This window comes from Phoca vitulina, unplaced genomic scaffold (genome assembly GCF_004348235.1).
Source record: "Phoca vitulina isolate PV1807 unplaced genomic scaffold, GSC_HSeal_1.0 scaffold36, whole genome shotgun sequence".
NCBI lineage: Eukaryota > Metazoa > Chordata > Mammalia > Carnivora > Phocidae > Phoca > Phoca vitulina.
The window spans coordinates 15,855,474-15,876,010 of record NW_022589739.1 but is presented as its reverse complement, the minus strand read 5'-3'; the positions used below and the strand labels follow the sequence as shown (position 1 = coordinate 15,876,010).

The 20,537-nt window shown below is 38.2% G+C and overlaps 1 protein-coding gene across 2 annotated transcripts in view; it reads right to left on the bottom strand.

The window, feature by feature from the left end:
- The window catches only part of UVRAG (UV radiation resistance associated), a 320,861-nt gene that overhangs the window by 25,715 nt on the left and 274,609 nt on the right, over window positions 1–20,537 (bottom strand). For both annotated transcript variants that reach the window (XM_032427162.1, XM_032427163.1), the window contains one exon: window positions 813–904. In XM_032427162.1, the coding sequence (XP_032283053.1) occupies window positions 813–904 (92 nt within the window). The remainder of the gene's footprint in view (window positions 1–812; window positions 905–20,537) is intronic.

Sequence of the window (20,537 nt, the reverse complement as noted above, 5' to 3'; positions counted from 1 at the left end):
TTCCAAGTGGCTTAGAGAAAGATGTGGGACGAGGAGCCAGTGGTCTTTAAAAGAAAATATGCTGCTCCCAGCTGTCTAGCTCACAAGGCCTGATTTCCATTTACATGATTTTGTAAGTTACTGCCCATCACCCAAGAATTCAAACTTCAAGAATTCCTAAATGGCTAGAGCCAACAGCTTTCTACTTATTTGAGTCAGGTGAACCAATCGCATGTCTTTGCAACAGACCTTCCCTTGCTCCTTCTCTTTTTCAAAGAGTCAGTCTATCCTGACAAAGCATTTTAAAGCAGCACTTTGCCCTCATGGTGCAACAGGCATTGACATCAAACGAAAGGAACGTTCCAGCACGTGTCTCCTGGTCTCCGACGAGGTCCTGCCAAGCTCACCTATTCGTTGTCTGCTTTCTTCCCTTAACTCTCATGGCCACTGATCCTGATGTTACTTCTGTAGTTATGTCCTTCACTTGTTCTTTGAACAAGTCCTAGTGGCTCCATGTCTCCCTTTTATGAATCCCACTGGCTGTCCCCCAGTCTCTGCCTCAGCAATGAACTCAGGATTCCTCGCCCAGCCAACCTCCCGGTGTTCAAACAATACCCCCTCAAACCCACTCTCCTCCTGACAGTGCTTCACCCTCTTAGCAGGACTGGGGCTTAGACCCACACATGTACAATGGCTGCCCTTCCCTTTCTTCAAGTATCTTAATAAAGAAGGAAACATAGAAAGCAGGTGAGGAGCAACATGGAAACCAGGAAAGTTTCCCAGGATTATTATCCACATCCCAGTTTCTGGGTGTCAGAGATAAAGGTACTCACCACCTGACCATTAGTCCATGTTCCATGAAGTTTTTCAGGTTAGGGAGGGTTTGCCTCAAGTCTGGAGTTCCTAGTCCATGTTGATATCTTAGCTGCAAAGGTAGAAAAATAGAATTAAAAGAAATTCTGGCAGATACTAGGCAATGTTTCCCAAACATGGTCCATTCACTAAATTTTTCTTTCTTCTTTTGAACTCTAAAAGAGGAAATGTAAATATATGATTCTAATATCACTGACCACACTTTTGGGATAGTATTTAAAGGTAGCCTCTTGGGGTGCTTGGGTGGCTCAGTCGGTTAAGTATCTGCCTTTGGCTCAGGTCATGACCTCAGGGTCCTGGCACTGAGCCCAGAGTCAGGCTCCCTGCTCAGCGCGGAGTCTACTTCTCCTCTCCAACCTCTCCCCGCCGTGCCCCGCCGGCTCTTGTGTGTGCTCCCTCTCAAATAAATAAAATCTTAAAAAAAAATAAAGGTAGTCTCTTTGTCTCCTGCTCCCCTGTCTCCTAAAGCTGGAGAAGACAATGAATGACCAACTATGGAATCAGCATATTTCAAAGAGCCCCGTAGGGTTTGCTAACATCAACTCCAGGGACGTATACAGTAAAACCAATATTTTGTTTTATTTTATTTATTTTTGTAAAAAGATTTTGTTTATTTATTTGAGAGAGAGAGAGAGAGATAGTGAGAGAGCATGAGCAGGGAGGAGAGGGAGAAGCAGGCTCCCCACGAAGCAGGGAGCCTGACGCAGGGCTCAATCCCAGGACCCTGGGATCATAACCTGAGCCAAAGGCAGATGCTTAACTGACTGAGCCACCCAGGCGCCCCTCAGTATTTTGTTTTAGATACCGAATGGCTGGCATTACATACTCTGGGCACATTCAGCCCATCTTTCACTGACCCTTTCCCTCTGTATAACAACCAAGGTTAAGGGTCATGTTGTGTTCATCTCTAATCCCCAACAGTGTCTGACAGTGCTAGCACTCAGTTAATGCTTATTAAACAAACAAACAGCAAGCCACTTTTGAGGACGCTGTGCTCTGTTTTTCTCTTGGATTCCTAACTTTCCCTTTTGTCCAGAACCAGTACATAAAGTTGTAGAGCTGGTATGAGAACACTATGATCTGTGGATGGATCTGGTCTTAGTTCTACTTATTTCAGCTAGAGCTGATTTTCTAACCCTAGGTCCTTCTATGGACCTTGAGTAACTCACTAAATGGTTTTCATCCGTCTGTTTCTTGCCTTCTCTCACTCTGTCTCTGAATACCATTTGCTTCCTTAACTGGTCATGACAGAGATCCGAGGTAAATATATGTGCATATGCATACACATGCTCTCTCTCTTACACACAGAACATCAAATACACAGTAAAGGTACAGCAGAAATGTATTTTTCAAATGACATATATGAAAAAAGTACTCTGTAAACTGTGTACTGGTGTACAAACATGAAGGATAATCACTCGTGAAGTTTTACTTTTCCAGCACCTAAATTTAAAAGTGACAAAGTCAAACTTCTAAATATTTTCCTCTCTTAAAAAATAAAACCACTGTGAACAAAAAATATCAAAGTTTTCTTTTGTTTGTATCTAGTACTCAACTGATTTTTTTTTTTACTTAAGTGTGAGTGACACTTAACAGAGAAAGAGTTTACTCTTTTTTTTTTTAATTAACATATAATGTATTATTTGTTTCAGGGGTACAGGTCTGTGATTCATCAGTCTTACACAATTCACAGTGCTCACCATAGCACACACCCTCCCCAATGTCCATCACCCAGCCACTCCATCCCTCCCACCCCACTCCACTCCAGCAACCCTCAGTTTGTTTCCTGAGATTAAGAGTTGAAAGAGTTTACTCTTACTACCCTGAACTTTTAAAGGAAAACCCCCAAACCTAATCAGATCTCTTCAATGGTCTGAATACACACATAAAGTAAGAAGTAGGAAACACAGAATGTTAAAGCTAAAATGTATTTTGAATATTATTTAAGCTAATTCTTTCCTTTTGCAGGTGGGGAAACTGAAGCCCAGAAAGGGGAAATAAATTCTCCAGAGCCGCATGTTTCAATAACAAAGATATTATTAGCTAGAGCCTCATTCTCACGACCATGCTATTCCACCATCTACCCCAAAGTCTGAGAGGAAAATTGGTTGAAATACTTGAGAAGACAAAGGGAAAATATTCTTTTCCCTTTCCAAAGCTAGCTTGGTGACCTAAATCACCTCCTGAGATTTGCTGACCTTGAATTATAAGATCTACTCCATATTAAATGACATCATTTCTTATATTAATATAAAAGCATTTTTTCCATACATTGATAAAAGTAAAATGGCTGATATCCCAATGTGACATTCCTGAATTCATTGTTTCAATAAAAAAGTGAAATTGTTTACACATGGCATGGAAATTTCACCTGTGATTCATACCGAAAAATATTAAATATATATAAAAAAAACCCCTAACCCATACTGAAATAACACTAAGCTATGTGTCCCTGAGCCAGTACATAGTCAATTGCCTGCCCCAGGCTCCACAATGGAAGGTAGGTGTTGAATTCTTTTCAGAGACCACAATGAAAAATTTTCTTCAAGTCTGATTTCAACCAAAAAAGGAAAATATGGGAATTTCAAGCCTCTACCCAGATCTTAACTCTTCATTTGCTATATAGCATTATCATTTTTATCATAGAATCATAGGATACTATAGCTTAAAGAGATCCTGGAGATCATTTTTCCAACCTCTTTCCTTTCATAAATGAAGAAACAAAGGCTCAGTAAGGCAAGTGTCCTGCCCAACGTCACAGAGCTGACAAGGGACAAAGCCAAGGCTGGAACATTTTTAAATTTTTATTTATTTTTTAAATACAAGTATAATTAACATAGATTCAACATTCATCATGTATAATGATTCAACAATTCTGCACATTACTCAGTGCTCATCACAATAAGTGTACTCTTAGTCCCCGTCACCTGTTTTACCCATTTCCCCTCCCACCTCCCCTCTGGGAACTATCGGTTTGTTCTCTGTATCTCGGAATCTGTTTTTGGTCTCCTTTTTTCTTTATTTGTTTTGTTTCTTAAATTCCACATATGAGTGAAGTCATATGGTATCTGTCTTTCTCTTACTGACTTATTTCACTTAGCATTATATCCTCTAGGTCTATGCATGTTGTTGCAAATGACAAGATTTCATTCCTTTTTATGGCTGGGTAATATCCCATTGTGTGTGTGTGTGTGTGTGTGTGTGTATCACACCTTCTTATATTCCACTGCATGTATATATACATGCAATATTTATATATATCACATCTTCTTTATCCATTCATCTATGGATGGACACTTGAGCTGCTTTCATATCTTGGCTATTGTAAATAATGCTTCAATAAACAAATAAACACGGGGTGCATATATCCTTTCAAGTTACTATTTTTGTTTTCTTTGGAATAAATACCCAGGAGTGGAATTACTGGATAATATGGTATTTCTATTTTTAATTTTTTGAGGAACCTCCATACTGTTTTCCATAGTGGTTGCACCAGTTTACATTCTCACCAACAGTGCATAAGGGTCCTTTTTCTCCACATCCTCACCAACACCGGTTGTTTCTAGTGTTTTTGATTTTATAAGGCTAGAATTTCTTTTCTTTCTTTTTTTTGAATTTTTGAATTTTGAATTTTTGAAATTTTTTGAATTTTTTAGAATTTCTTTTTTTTCTTTTTTTAAGATTTTATTTATTTATTTGACACACAGAGAGAGAGTGAGAGAGGGAACACAAGCAGGGGGAGGGGCAGAGGGAGAAGCAGGCTTCCCGCTGAGCAGGAGACCAATGCTGGGCTTGATCTCAGAATTTTTTAGAATTTCTTAAAAACAACTCCAAATTCTTTTCTACCATGTCACCCTTTTGATTTTTAACATATAAAACCAAAAAAATTCACACATAATACATATATATTACATTTTAAAAATAAAGTACACGTACTATTTAATAAGCCTAAATTGCTATAGGCTTATAATGAAAAAGCAAATTCTTTGCTCTTCAGTAGCAACTACTTTTAGCTGTTTCTTCTTTACCTTCATATTTCTAAGTAATACGATTGTATTAATTTTCCCCTATTCTTTCGTATTCTTCCCAGTTTTAGGTATCTATTGTGTTCCTATTACAAAAAAATGAAAATTCAGCTTTTATATTACTCTTCTCTTACACATTTTATCCCCTCACTCATATATCATCTACTGACTTTTTGTTAAAGAATATGAGGATTTAACTACGCTCCCAGATAAACTTCTCTTTATCCTCAAGATATTCAATATCACATTTTTGTTAGATCAGTATTTAGCGCTTACCTTATTATACCTGCAGAAATACTGTGCACTGCCAAGCCATGTAATATACTATTGCTTTTTTGAACTTTTTTTTTTAGGTTTATTTATTTGAGAGAGAGATAGCGGGGGCGGGGAGGAGGGGCAGAGGGAGAGACAGAATCTTAAGCAGGCTCCATGCTCAGTGCAGAGCCCAACTTGGGGCTCAATCTCACCACCCTGAGATCACCAAATGAGTTGAAACCAAGAGTTGGAGGCTCAACTGACTGTGCCACCCAGCCACCCTGTACGTTTTTGTTTGTTTTTCCTGAAGTGATAATTGTCATTTTTTTTACTCGTTAAGTACCTATCTTGATGATAGTATTACTTGTGTACTTACGTACTTATCACTAGATCCTTCCAAACTAGGACAAAACCTTAAAATCCTTCTCATTCTCATTAAATACGCCATATAACCTACCACGTCCACTTCCCCCTTGGAAGCAATCCTCTCTGCTCCATTCCCAGAACTTTCCTTCTCCGTCACCCTGGAAATCACTTATTTCTCTTCTGTATCAAAGCTGTTGTTTCTTAGATCTCATGACTTTCTGGATTTACTGCCTCACCTTGGTGGCACATATCCTATAACAGCTTTCTGGGAAAGGAGAGCATGGGAGGTATCTTTTTTGGGACCTTGAATTATTTAAATATAGCTTTATTCTGTTCTCAGACTTGAATGATAGTTTGCCTGGGTAAAGAATTCAAGGCTAAAATAATTCCCCTTTGGAATTTCTAAAATATTGTTTCACTGTCATTTAACTTTGTACATGGCAACTGAGAAACCTGATAACATTCTAATTCCTGATCTTTTGTATGTGAGCTGATTCTTTCTGGAAGCTTGTAGGATTTTATTCTTTAAAACCCCAGTGTTCTAAAATTTCACAGTGCTAAGCCTCTGTTTGGGTCTTTTTTCATTGATTGTGCTGGGCACTTTGTGAGTCCTTTCAATATGAAAATGCTTATCCCTGAATTCTGATCATTTATTATTGTTGTTGTTGTTGTTGTTGTTGTTAGCAACAGCAGCCTTGTTTTGTCATCTCTTCCTTCTCCCTTTCCTGTTACCTCTGGGTTTCTTTTTCTCTTCTTCTCCCTCCTCTTCTAGACTTAAAGAAACATTAGAGGCATTACAAATGAGACTTTAAAAAGCTGAAGGGAGAGTCTATGTACTGGCAGTTGCTTGCCCACTAGGGGGTTTCACTGTAGACTGAGTGGATGGAAACCTAGCCCTTTCTGTGGGGCACATCGAGATCCCAGCAGTTTTCATCGCAGGGACTGTATTTCTCCAGAGGGATTCCCCCAACCTTCTGTCTAGGAGTATAATCTGGATACCATTCTGAGAGTTAAAGTAGGAAAAAGTGGTTGGGGGAATTCAATGTTCGTATGTTGGACTTCACTGACTCCCCTTGTTTTCAGTAAGGTATCTTACTTCTTACCCCAATATACCAGGCAGTTCAGAGTTCAGAGCTTCTTCGGTTCAATTTTTTCAGAAAGTAAACCTCCATTCCCCCAGTAGGGTGTATGCAGGGATAGTTGCTTGGCTATATGCAGGGTGGGTGAAGTGAACTGAGAATCTTCTCCTTCTATAGACTTTCAACCAATCCTCCTGGTTTTTTTGACCTCTTCCTTACCCTACACTCTATGAGGTACTTGATACCTCCAAATCCTAAATCCTTCTGGAGTCCTATGGCTTGAATTGCATTGCTACTTGAAGGCTTTAGGTTTTGTTTTTCTCCATTCTGTCAACTCAGTTTATCACTCATTTATTTGTTTGCATTCTTCTAAAATTTTGTTGACTATCACTCTTGTCTCTTCTGTTCTTTTCATTCTCATGAGTTTGCAAGTTTAAACTGTTTTATCTTTATTAGTATCATTTCATTAGGGAGCTGACATAAAGGAGTATATTTGTTTATCGTGCAGTCCCCTATATACATTACAGCGTTTCAATAGTGGCTAATAACCTTCCTTACACCTTTTACAGAGTACTCAGTAGAGCTCTATTTTCTGTCTATAAGTCTCTCTCTAGGCATTGTCCATCTGCTCATATTCTATCCATTCTCAAAGAGCCATTACAAGTTCCATTTCCTGTAGGTAGCTCTCTCTCTGACTACTCCAAGATAAGGGAGTATTTTACCTCTCTCCCCAAATCCCTTCCTATACCATGTTTGTATGTACTGTCTTTGGAAAGCCTTAACTAATTCAGTAGGTACTTGATAAATATTTGTTAATTAATAAGTTAAATCAATGCTGTATGGGAGAGAATAAGAAGCATCATGACACACTGCTATGAGCTTTGATGGAGAAGATCTGGATGTGAATAACAGCGCTGTCACTTACTAGTTGTTTGACTTTGGATAAGTCCTTTTGCTTCTCTGAAGAGTTTGTCTCTTTACTTGTAAAATGGGGAATGTTGTCTGTCTTGCAAAGCTGTTGTTGTAAAGTTTAAATATGATAAAGTGTATAGAGTACCCCAAACAATAGCTGGTACATAGTAAGTGCTCGATAAACTATACTTATTACCATTATAATACATATACACTCTATACATTATCATTATCATAGCATCTACCACTGGACTGGGCATAAATCTGGTGCTCAATGATGGCTTATCACTTAACTAATTAGAATGAGAATCAGAAAAGGTAAAAAAAGGAGTTCAACTCAAAGGGAACAAATCTTAAGTATACTGTTCACTTTTTTAAGTGCTAATTCTTACTAATTTACTAAGCTTCTGACTGCAAGCACTCCAAAGGTGCAGCAATGAACATAATACATGTCAATATCTTTAAAACAATTGCACAGGGAAATGGAAAGGCTGATATGTGATGTGGACAGTCAGAAGATCTAGGGGACAGAGCTCTGCTGGATGATCAGGAGCAAGGGCTGGCCAAAGAATTTTCAAACTTCTTTTTGTAGCCCTGGAATCCTTTGTTCAAATGAAATATTATTTATAGCCCCAAGTGTAAAACAAATAGGGAACCGCTCTCACTGTAGGAAGTGGTGGAGTAGAATCAGAGCCCAGGCAGGCATCCCATCTTACAGGTTAAACGCTCCTGAACTACAACATCTCTAGGAGCCTTTCAAAGTTCTGGGAGTCCATTTTAAATGCTCTAAAATTATAGGTTTGCACCATGCATCTAAGGATTTTAATATAAAAATATGGTTTACATAGTGCATGTTCACAATGTGAGCAAGGAAAGAATATCAGCCCAGTCAGTCCCATTTCTGATGGTGTCAGAGGTCAAACTTGGCTAAGAGGGTGTCAAATATTTATGTATTCGCTTGAGGGGTAGGTTTGATGGAAGAGTCTACAGAAGGTACCTTTCTGGACACCTGAGGGGAAATGCATAAAATGGAAGGGAAAGGACAGGCTTCAATCTTTTCTTATTTTAAAGTTTTTATTTATTTATTTATTTGAGAGAGAGTGAGAGCGAGAGAAAGAGGAGAGGGAGAGGGACAAGCAGACTCTGTGCTGAGCACGGAGCCCAACACGGGGCTTGATTCCACATCCCTGAGATCATGACCTGAGCTGAAATCAAGAGTCGGGTGCTTAACCCACTGAGCCACCCAGGCACCCCGGGGTTCAGTCTTATATGCTATACTATGTCAGGTAGAGCTGAGCCACTATTAAAATATAAATACTTCAGGAAAGAAACAAATCTAGATTTTTATTAAGTAATTCTTGAACAAGTTAACTCTGGTGATGTATTAGTAGAAACAGGAAGAAACAGAAGTTAGGCTGAGGAGGAAAAGACAAGGACAGGGCAAAGGGAGAAAGAAGTCTGTTTACTAAGTTCCTACACATTCTGTTCTTTTATCCAACAAGTATTTATTTAGTGTCCACTAGGGTAGGCACTGTAAATCAGCTCTGTCTCTGGAATGACAGGTCTGGACTCACAGTCTGTTCTCACCACGTAATGTATGTTAATCTTGAAGAAGTCACATAACCAATCTGTGCCTTGTCTATAGAACATGACCAGCACTATTTGTCTCCTAAGATTGTTGTATCGCTTCTCGGCCTTTTGGCTAAGATCAGGTGTCATAAGATTGTTGTAAGAGTTCGGTTAGGATATTTATAGAGAATGGAAACTCCTGAGGCCTGATGTTTAGAGCGCAGTCATTAAAACTGTTGAAGGCCTAGAGCGCTAAGCTCAGGAGTTCAGACTTTATCTTCCTTGTCAGCAGTGAGAATCTACTACAGGGTTTTAAGCAGGAGACTGAACGAGGAAAACAACTCCAGAAACAGCTCTGAAGGGCAGGTTAAAAGACTGAAGTACTCTTTCCTCTAAAAAATCTTATTTCACATTCCATCCAAACCTGCCCTCACCGACTACTATCCACACCACACTTCCCTAAAGAGCTCCTTCTGCTCTCACTTCTGATTAGAGAAGGCAGATGCCAAGAAACCCAGGCAAATAAAATATTGCTTTGGGTCTGTCTAACTGCCTCAAATTAGTCTCTGAAATAAACACCTTTTGTAACAACTTCCTACTGCACCACCACCCAAAGAGTCTAAGCAGTTTTTAAGTGGAATTTTGGTTTCAATTAGCTTGAATTTCAGCTTTACTTTGGTTTAGAACTCCATGGGAGCAATTAAGCTTTTGTGCAACTCTAGAGTAGGCTAGTAGGTGAAAACTACACATACATGATAAATTAGATGGGAGAGTGGGAAGAAGCAATGTTCAGTGGTTTCCCTGGAAAAATGAACAAATGCTATTGTCTATTAGCAAAAGAAAATCCTTATACTAAAATAACCAGGAAGACCTGGCTTTATAGTTACTGGAACAAGTATAAGGAAATAAAACTAGGGCAAAGAATACATTTAGACCTCAACAGACGATTATAACCATGTCAATTCCATTAAGTATCTTTCTCTATTTTCCTCTCCCACACCATCTTCTTGTATAAAAATACACTATTTTTCCGAAGCCACATGCTGGTTTCATCCCAAATCACTATACATTCACTGTGTGTTTCACCAAATTAGACTGATCATCTATGACTTTAGAGCCTTTGTAGTTTAAATTAACTAGTTCCTACAACTTGATAAATGGTGCTCCACTGACTAGGTAAGAACATTTGCAGCTCTGTAGATCATATTTTAAAATAAAGTGTGATTGTACCTCTAAGAAACAAATGCTGAGTTCTTGTACTCAGTGAGCATCTGCTTATTGAGCTAAGAGACCTAATTTAATATCAAAGTGCTCAATTTTATTTTTATTTTTTAAACACACAATTTTTCCAGACCAGAAAAGGCTCTAGGGGTTCAGGAATCATTTTGTCATTTAGGTTTTGGCAGGAGAAATTCAGTTTAGACAACACACACATGCACATGCGCGCGTGCACACACATGCACTCACACACACACCCTTCCAAACTATATTCATCTACACAAGGCCACTTACTGCGTGGCTTATTAGTTCCATATGGGACTTGAGCTAAGCTGCATGATATGTTTGATACAAACCGTCTGTTACCGTGAGGGAATGTGGATTAATACAATGCTTCAATAAAGGTTACTAAAAGATCAACACTTTCGTGATGGGATTACAATGATTTCACTACAAAGAGAACTGGTCTATAGGAACTGAAAAAATAAGAAATTAAAAACGTACATATGCATCAAAGACTTAACTCTGGAGTTTTGGCTTATGTAGTCAAAAATCTCTATTGGACTAGTTACCAATATTTCAATTCATTTTTAAATGCTAAGGTTTCACTGACATGAGAAAAAACTACATTAAGAGCTTAAAAAAAAGGGTACCACCATGTCAAAAATAAAACCTGTTTATTCTTAGAAGGAACTACAACTCTTTCAGAGATAATGGAAAAGCTACTTAAAGAATATTTAATATGAGTAATAATATCATTTCTTACAGTGAGTCATTGCAATATATACCTCTAAGGAAAAGTATAAAAACCTGATTATGGGCCTCTGGTTGCAAGCACAACCTAAGTAGTTTTCCATCCCCGTCTACAAACCATGCCAGTTCTTTTTCAAAATAGGTATGTTTTAATGTAAACACTGGACACAGCTGACCTCAGACTTCAGAAAAGCCTTTCAAAAGTCAAGTCTAAGAAATGGAAACGTTTCTTCTATTCCTCCTCCCAATTATACTATCAACTACTCTTAGAGTCATGGGATTCATATTAGAGCTGAATGGCACCTTTGAGAGCATCAGCCCACCTGCTTCAGGGACCCTGTATGGTAAGTGCAAGGCTATGCAACCTATCTAAGGTTGAACGAGTTGAGTCTAGGGAGCAGAATCTAAGTTTGCTGAGTTCTAACCACAGGCTCTTTTCTTTATATTAACATGTTGTATTTATGAAGCACAGGTTATATTTGAGCCAAACTTATCATTATAAAATCTGTCACATTAAAAATACTTCAATTAAGATAGTCCTTTGCTTCAGAAAGGTATGTTTGCCAGAAAATAGCTAGAAGCACTATTACACATTGACGTAACTCCGGGGTCAACCTGATCTGTAAGTGTGGTCTCTGTCGCTGCCAATTCTTAGGAGTTGCTAAAGAGGGTCAGTAAAGCACACTGCAAATGGACAAGCTAGGCAGAACTGGACATCTTTCAAGGCAGGCAGATCATACCCTTGATAGCAACTGCAATCAGCTTTAATTAATGATCATCAAAGAAAGGTTATGTTCTCTGGAAGCTAAAGGCTATGTGAGTAGACAAACTTGTAGAGGATCCACTGAAGCAGACATTCATGCTGTTGGATCCAGCTTCCTGCCCTCATGTTAATAGTCCTGTGCATCCTGATTTACCCCAAACTACCTTGTATTGACCTTTGACCCAATCTAGACTCCTGATTCCCTTAGCAGCTACACCTTGTTCCCTAAACAGTTCAAACTCAGCATTTCTGCTTCCAGTTCATTGACTTTGATGCAATCTTGGTGCAAAGAGCTATATCAGACCAAGAAGATCACAGTCTAATAAGGCAGAAACTGTTTTCTAGAATGTCTTATAAAGGAATCTCTTATAAAAGGAATATGTAGCCTCTTGTGCTTGTCTTCCTTCATTTAAGTTTTGGAGATTTATCCATGTTGTATGTGGATCCTTTTTATTGCTGGTGGTATTCCATTGTATGGCTATACCACCAATTGTTTATCTGTATGCCAGTCGATGAACATTTGGATTGTTTCATGTTTAGGCTATTATGAATTAAGGTGCAATAAACATGTGGGCACAGGTTTTTGTTTGGACTTGTATTTTTATTCCTCTTGGACCAATACTTAGGAGTGGAATTTCTGGATTGAATGGTAGATACATGCTTAACTGTATTTTTAAAATACCAGACTGTTATCCAAAGTAGCTATACAATTTTGCATTCCCACCAGCCACATATGAGTGTTTCAGTTGCTCTACATCATCATCATCAGGACTTGATACTGCCAGTTTTAAAAATTTTAGCCATTCTAATAAATGTGCAGTAGTATATCACTATACATTTAATTTGCATTTCCCAAATCCTACTAATACTATTGAGCATTTTTTCATATGCTTTTCTTGCCATCTGTGTCTCTTCTTCTGGCCCCCTTGTAGTTTCTGTAAGCTACTTCTGATGAATACCTGATATATCTGATTAATACCCTCTGATTAATCTTAATACCTTCTAACCGATAACTTCTAGTTAATACTATTTCTACTTAATCTAGCTAGAGTAGATTCTGTTTACAACAGCACCACAATCCTATTTGTAATAAGGTTAGTCACAGGGAGTTCATACGTGTGTAAAGTCAAAATTGAAAACGCTCTTATGAATGCAGGAATTCGCTCATAGAAATTTAGGTAAATCCAAGTTATCAGTTTTACTGGAATGAAAAATGCCCTTAAATCAGCTGTCATGAATTTGATTACATAAGGAATAGAAAAGCCCATTCTGACATCTCCCCAGCAATGTACAGTGACCACATATACCTGACAGGATCACTAGTAGAAGTTACTTAATTCAATTCAACAAATAATTACTGAACAGTGTGTGTGTATGAGGGGGGTGTGATAATGACAGAAATGGAGATATGTTATGGCATTGTTTGTAAATGGGAGGAAATTTGGAAACTGAATATATCCTAAGCCTTTGGCCAGGTTACATGGTGGAATAATGACCGTGTTACTGATAATGAAAATAATGCTAGAGCTGCTAATATATTTACTGAGTGATTACTTACGTGCTAGGCATTGTGCTAAGCATTTCACATTACATTATTTCATTCAGTCCTCACTATTACTCTCTTACAATTGAATATACTAAGTCTTAGGGTTCATAAGTGGTAGAGCTTGAGCTGGTACCCCAGATTTGTCTGACCCTAGCACTTTGAACTCTTCAACCACTCAACAGTGATGACAATAATGGCAATCTCAATAGCATCTACTGTTCTTCTCCACCTGCAGTCTGTGCCAGACATGGAACTTGACTGTTTACTTACGTCATTTCATTTAATCTTCATAATAACCCCATGACAGCAGTGCTATAATTCTCACTCTACACATGACAAAGTTTAAAAGGGTAAAGGAGTTACCTGAAATTTCATAGGTAAGCAAGCCGAGGAGCTGGGATTTGAATTCAATGGATACTTTACATCCCAACACAGAGTCTAAATACTGCTTACAAGTTGGTTAGAAAAGATTGTTTTCTCATTCCCCATTTAATTCCAATACTTGGAAAGAGACTCTGAACTCTTCAGAGAAACACATTCCTTCTCTTGATATCAGACATTTGACAATAGCTACATCTCTACTCAGCTGTCATTCAGCTAAGTTATACGTATTTAGTCTTTTAAAATCTTTGCTTGTAAATTAATCCCTACAGCCTCTTCATCATTCTTGATGTCTCTGAACTCCCTCCAGTTTCTCTTAAAGAATCTGGTAACAAGGTGCCCTAAATGGAACAGTTTTCCACAATGCTCCTTTCTCTAATGATTTTTTCCTTTAAAATATTAATTTTGCTATATTATCTACTTCATGCCTTTCAAGTTTTGTCGTGGAATTCTTCTGACCTCAGAAGTCTGCACTGGAGTCTAAAGCCCATGTGTCCACTATTTTAGTCTCCCTGGTTGATCATAAATAAATGTAGTTCCAAAAAAAGAAAAAGGAAAATAAGACAAAAATGGCAATGAACTGTCAAGTGTACAATGCTCCTCCAACTGGACAGATACTCTTACAGTTTGGTCTGGAATAATATTATTCATCTTTTTGATCTCACAATTCATTTAATGAAAAACAATTCGTTAGGTATGTACTGAATGTCTACTACAGGCAAGGTATGCAAAGTATGATGGGGTACCACAGAACGACTCAGCCGGGAATGCTACCCTGAAGGAGGTTACCTTTTAAAATGAACCCAGAAGGAAAATATAACCTTCTATGAGAGTTTGAAGGGTAGGATAGTGGTCAGAATTTTAAGATGGCCCCCTGACCTTTATGCCCTGGTGTTACTCCCCTGATTATTTGATGTTTATGGCAAAGGGAGATTATTTGGATGGGCATAATCTAATCACATGAGCCCTTTAAAAGAAGAAAGTTTTCACCGGCTGGCAACGGAAGAGAAAGTTCTGAAGGATCTGAACTGTGAGAAGGGCTTGATGGGACATTACTGGTCTGATGACAGAGGGGTCATGTGAGAAGGGGTGCAGGAGGCCTCCAGGACCAAAGGCTGGCCCCTGGCCGAAATCCAGCAAGTAAATGTACACTTCAGACCCATAGCTGCAAGGAACTGCGTTCTGCCAACAATTTAAATGAGCTTGGAAGCGGATTATTCCCAAGAGCCTCCAGATAAGAGCCCAGCCTGACCAACACCTTGATTTGTATACAACAATCTTTTTCAAGTATAATAGTCACAAATCGTCACAATATAAATAAGACAAGCATGTTCACTACCATCATAGTTAGCACAAATTAGGTAAGAGAAAGAGTTAAGAGATATAAAAATTGGGGGGGAAAAGGCAAAATGATCATTTTTTAGAGATGATATGATTATATATCAAGAAAATCCAAGCAAACCAACTGAAAACTCATCACAAACTGTAAGATAATTCAGTAGAAAATTTAAAAACAAAAATCAGTAGTCTTCCTTCATATAAATAACAATGAATTAAAAGATTACATGGTGCCATTTTAAATAGCAACAAACAAAATATCTAGAAATAAACATAACCAAATGGCAAGATCTTTATGAGGAAAACTATTATATTCTATTAAGAGATGCAAAAGAAGATTTTAATAAATGTAAACTCACCCTGTTCTCGGATAGGAAGATGTTAGTATAAAGATGACTTTTTTTTTTTAATTAAGATTTTATTTATTTATTTGACAGAGAGAGACACAGTAAGAGAGGGAACACAAGCAGGGAGATGGGAGAGGGAGAAGCAGGCTTCCTGCCGAGCAGGGAGCCCGATGCGGGGCTCGATCCCAGGACCCCGGGATCATGACCTGAGCCTAAGGCAGACTCTTAACGACTGAGCCACCCAGGGGCCCCAAGATGACATTTCACTATAAACTAATCTATAAGTTTATTATGCTACCAGTAAAAATACCAATAGGATTTTTTAGAACTAGATAAAGTGACTGCAATGTTCAGTATTGTTTTGGTAAATAAAAACACTTCTACAGCATTTTCTATTTACTAGGCCCTACCTTAAGAACTTTATAAATATTAACTCATTCAATCGTAAGAACCCTACCAAAGCAACTACTATCATCATCTTCATATTATAGATGAAGAAACTGAGGTACACAGAGATTAAATCATTTACTCCCACAGATCCTACATAATATCTACAAGTCCATAAACTCTTTAATAGTGGAGATCTATTTTATTTATCATTAAATGCCCAGCACCTAACATTATGCCAGGTGCATGGTTAACTAATAATTTTTTTTTTTTTTGAGGACTGAGTTACAAATTGCAGGGGTGAAATTCATATTTGCTCATTTGATTTATAAAGAAATCTCTGTGGGAAAAGGTTTCTTGAAGTGTTGGGACCTAAGCCATAATCTGACAGAAAGTGGGCTGAGCCGAGCTGGAGAGTAAATAGTAGGAAGGATGAAAGCCAGTGGAATGGGAAGAAAGAACCTAAGCAAAGCTCAGAGGCAGGGAAGTGCGCTAGATGAATGTACATGTTTGCAAGGGGGGGTGGGGGTGGTGGCTGAGGAACAGACTCACCAAGGAACTATTTTATTTAATTTCTCATAATAGAGCAGGAATGCTAATTTTTTCTTTGACAAGTGCACTGAAAATAAAGTTTCTATACTGTGTTAACCATCAAAACAGGTATGAACAATTTTGGACAACTTTATCGGGGGTACAAAAAAAATCAGCACAAATTTTAGATTGTGTTAAAATTTCCATCAAGAGATTTGCTAAATGAGAGCTCCATTTGCTATTTAAATATTAGTCTCTGGCACTATTAATCTTTGAACAAGTTATGACACAAAACCACCCCATCAAATCAATTAGCTGTTCCAAGGACTATGCCAAGGCTCTTAACATGATCTTCTATCTTCAAACTGCTACTTTCATGTTAACTTCCTAGCTAACTTCCAAAATTCTTACATCAAAAATAATCAAATAAAAGGTCAATTTAAAATATATGGACTGGCGTAGGAGAAGGAGTTAAAAAAGTGAGAGTCACGGGTTGGAGTACCTGTGTGAACTCGAGCAAGTCACTCAAACCCTCTGAGCCTCTGGTTCCTCATCTACATGATGCCCATTACAACATCTGCTTCGTGGGGTTATTGTATGGATTAAATAAAACAATGTATGTAAAACTCCCAACACACTCTGTGAGCCACAAGTACCTTACAATTATTAGTTCTTGTCCCTTTTTCCTCAACAGCTATTCTTAAGAACATTACTGTTTTTACACTGAACCATTAATGCTGTACCTCATTTTTCTACTTCATTCATTACTAGTTTTTCTTTCTAACTTCCTTTAGTTAAGGCTATATGCTATTTTTGGTCTCAACTGTATCAGACACATTTTAAATGTGACATGTTAAAGCCTCAAAAAACAAGACTCACCAGAAAGAAAACATCCAAAGTAAAAAATATATCCATAGCATTTTAAAGATAAGAAATGGCAAAATTCTGTGGATGAGAGTAGATTGAAGTAAGGGGATTGGAAAACTGACAGAAAAACAAAAGTGGGATGATAGTGCTAGGGTTATCAGGTAGAAGGCATAAAACTGTAAGAGGTAAAGGGCAGGCTTACATTCTGAACCTAAGTTCATCAGTGTGTGTGTGTGTGTGTGTGTGTGTGTGTGTATGTGTGTGTGTGTGTATGTATGTATATATATGTTTCAAACAGAATTTGAGCTAGAAATAAACTAGCTATAATAACAATACCAAGTCTATTCCTTTCTGTTCTACCTTTGGTCTTATACAGGTACAAAGAAGACAAGCAGCTGAAATCATATATTCATTCAGTCAATAGATACTGAACATTTTCTATGTGCTAGGGCTATGGGCTGAAGTCACAAAATAAAGAAAAGGCAGTTTCTCCTTTTAAAGTAATCTCAATAAGGGGTGCCTGGGTGGCTCAGTTAAACATCTGACTCTTCATTCAGGCTCAGTCATGATCTTGGGATACTAGGATCAAGCCCTGCATCAGGCTCCATGCTCAGCAAGGAGTCTGCTTGAGGATTCTCTCTCTCCCTTTCCCTCTGCCCCTTCCCCTGGCTCATGTTCTCTCTCTCTCTCTCTCTTTCACATAAATCTTTTAAAAAATAGTCATAATATAATGGAAAAGACATTTTAAAAATCAGAAACATAATTAAAGAATAATAAGCATCACATCAGAGAAAATTATAGGAACACAGAGGAGGGAGACCTAACTAAGTTCAGGGGAGACAGGGACATTTGGAAAGGAAGTGGTAACCTATCTGGTTACACAGTACAAGTTGGGTTTTACCCGGTGAAAGGGCAGGGAAACAATATTCCAAACAGAGGAAACTGCATGTGGAAAAGCCCAGAAGCAAAAGTGAACATGGAGACTAGCAAGCAGTTTGGCATGGGAAGGACAGGGATGAGACTACAGCAACGCAGGGTCACTACAGGAACAGCAGCCTAGAAAGGAAGGCCTTCAGCAAGGTTCTGAATTCTGAACGTACTTCTTACTTCCAAAGAAGTAACTAGCATGGCAGATGACCGTGACTTGGTGTGACAGAAAGTCGAACATGTAAAAGACCTCAAAGGATAATGGTTTCACACAAGGAGGGGAAAGTCATGGTCTGGAGAAATGGACAAACTACCCATCCCTCCCCTCGACCTTCACCACCTCGCTGTTGCCGAGTCTCAGAAAACAAGGCTCCAATAGAAGGGGCTTTAGGTTTCGGTTAAGATAAAGAGAAGGAAAGAGATCTATGGCTGCTAGGGGCTTGCAAGGGGCTGGCAAGCCCTGTCCTGAGGTGTCTGGAGGCTCCTGTTCAGTGAGGATGCCCTTCAGATCCATGGAGCGGCATCACCTGGATGATTGTGTTCAACAGCCTTTGTGGAGAAGTTCCTGGGTAAGGCACCAGGAGGAGCCTGTTCTAGTGAAAGCTGCTGGAGCTCTGTGAAGCAGCTGAAACTGTTGTTGACTCAAGGAAGGGACTGCCTCAGGGTATCTGTAACAATCCTCAATGTCCTTGTTTGTGGAACAGGCTGTTGTTCTGGGCAAAGCCTGAAGCAAGGTGTACATCTGGATGACAGCAAGAGCCCTGGTTAGGCAGAGAATCATAAGTAGTTAGAGTGTAACCTTAGAAGGCACTTGGTTTCACCTTTTCTCAAAACAGATCTGTGTTCTGTAGCATCCCTGACAATCATTTAGCCTCTCATATCATTTAGATACTTAATTCCTCCCCAAGTTTTTCATTCCAATGTTGGACAGTTCTATCTGTTAAAAATCATGATTTTTCACATGAACTAGAAACGTACCCTTTCTGATTTCTATCTTTTTGTATTAATTTACTCCATCAGCAAAGTTTAATTTTATTCCTTCCCCTTGACAGCCTTTCAGATACAAAGATAGGTATCTTCTTCGCTTGGACATAATCTTTACTTACGTTTTGACTTGTTTAGAATAACTATATATATAACAAACACGTTTCAGGTTTACCAATAACTTTCATTATAATTTTGACATCTATCAGATCAAGTTGTTAAAGAGTCATATTAAGTAAGCTTTAACAGAGAAGGGATCCTGGTCTCCCCAGCAGTTCTTTGTTTTGTCTGTGTCTACTAAACAATGCAGTATATGAGAACACCAACTTTTGTTCTGCTAAGGTGCCCTACCTATGTCAAAACCTTTCAGCCTCAGTCACATTATGCCTTATCACTTCATATGTTCCATAATCCAAACACCTAGAATTCTGTGCCTGTCCTTAAATAAGCCTCAGACTTTGGTTCTTTACATAGCTATGCTTTTGTAATGCTATTCCTTCAGTCTGGAAGGTCTAACCTAGTCCTTTCCATCTCTCTGGCTTTTCTATTAAAACCTTACCCTCTCTTCAGGTTTACCACCGAAAAGCTTTCCCTGGTTGAATTAGTAAGAAGGATAATGGGTATCATTTAATGATCAGCCTCCCTGTGCTAAGCTCTTTGCCAGGTTCTTCAATACTTTATGGTGTTTAAAGTTTATTAACCCTCAAAGTATTATTATCTTTGTTTCACAGATGAAAATACAGGTTCAGAGAATAAGTAATTCCTAAAGGTTATGCAACTATTAAAACAAAAAAAACTCTGATCTTCCTAATTTAAAGCCCATGAATATCAAATAATGCTGCTCCCAAGATACTGTTTATCTTCTTTATAGCATGTATATTATGGATAAACATTACAGAGTCAGAACTAACCTTCCATTTCCCTTGCTTCCTTCACAAACGATCTAAATGTATGAAGTGTCTCAGAAGGTAAATACACTCCTTGTCAATTAGTTTTAAGAATATCTAAAAAGATATTCCTATCTCTTAGGAAATACTATGGAAAAATGTTGGAAATTAGAGGAGGTGTCTCTGATCTCTGAATACTGTGACTCTGTGGACTTCAATTCTTGACCAGGAAAAGACAAATATTCGGCAAAGCCTGCTTGTGGCTTTGGGACATTCATTGGTTGTACTCAGATCTCATTCTTTTACTGTTGGAAATGCAATAAAATCAGATTGAATTTGGTTAAAATAAAGAGAATATTTTAACATTCACTGTTTTTCTCATACCTTTAAAAAACCTAATTTCTTCATTTAAAAACTTATTTTGGGGGACTTGTGGGTTAAATTGGCAAACTGAACAGGTATATTTACTCCTGAAACTCCAAGAACATGCCAGGAATGAGATTTTCTATCTTTATGCTTCCATTGTTTCTAATGAGAAGACTGTTGTTCC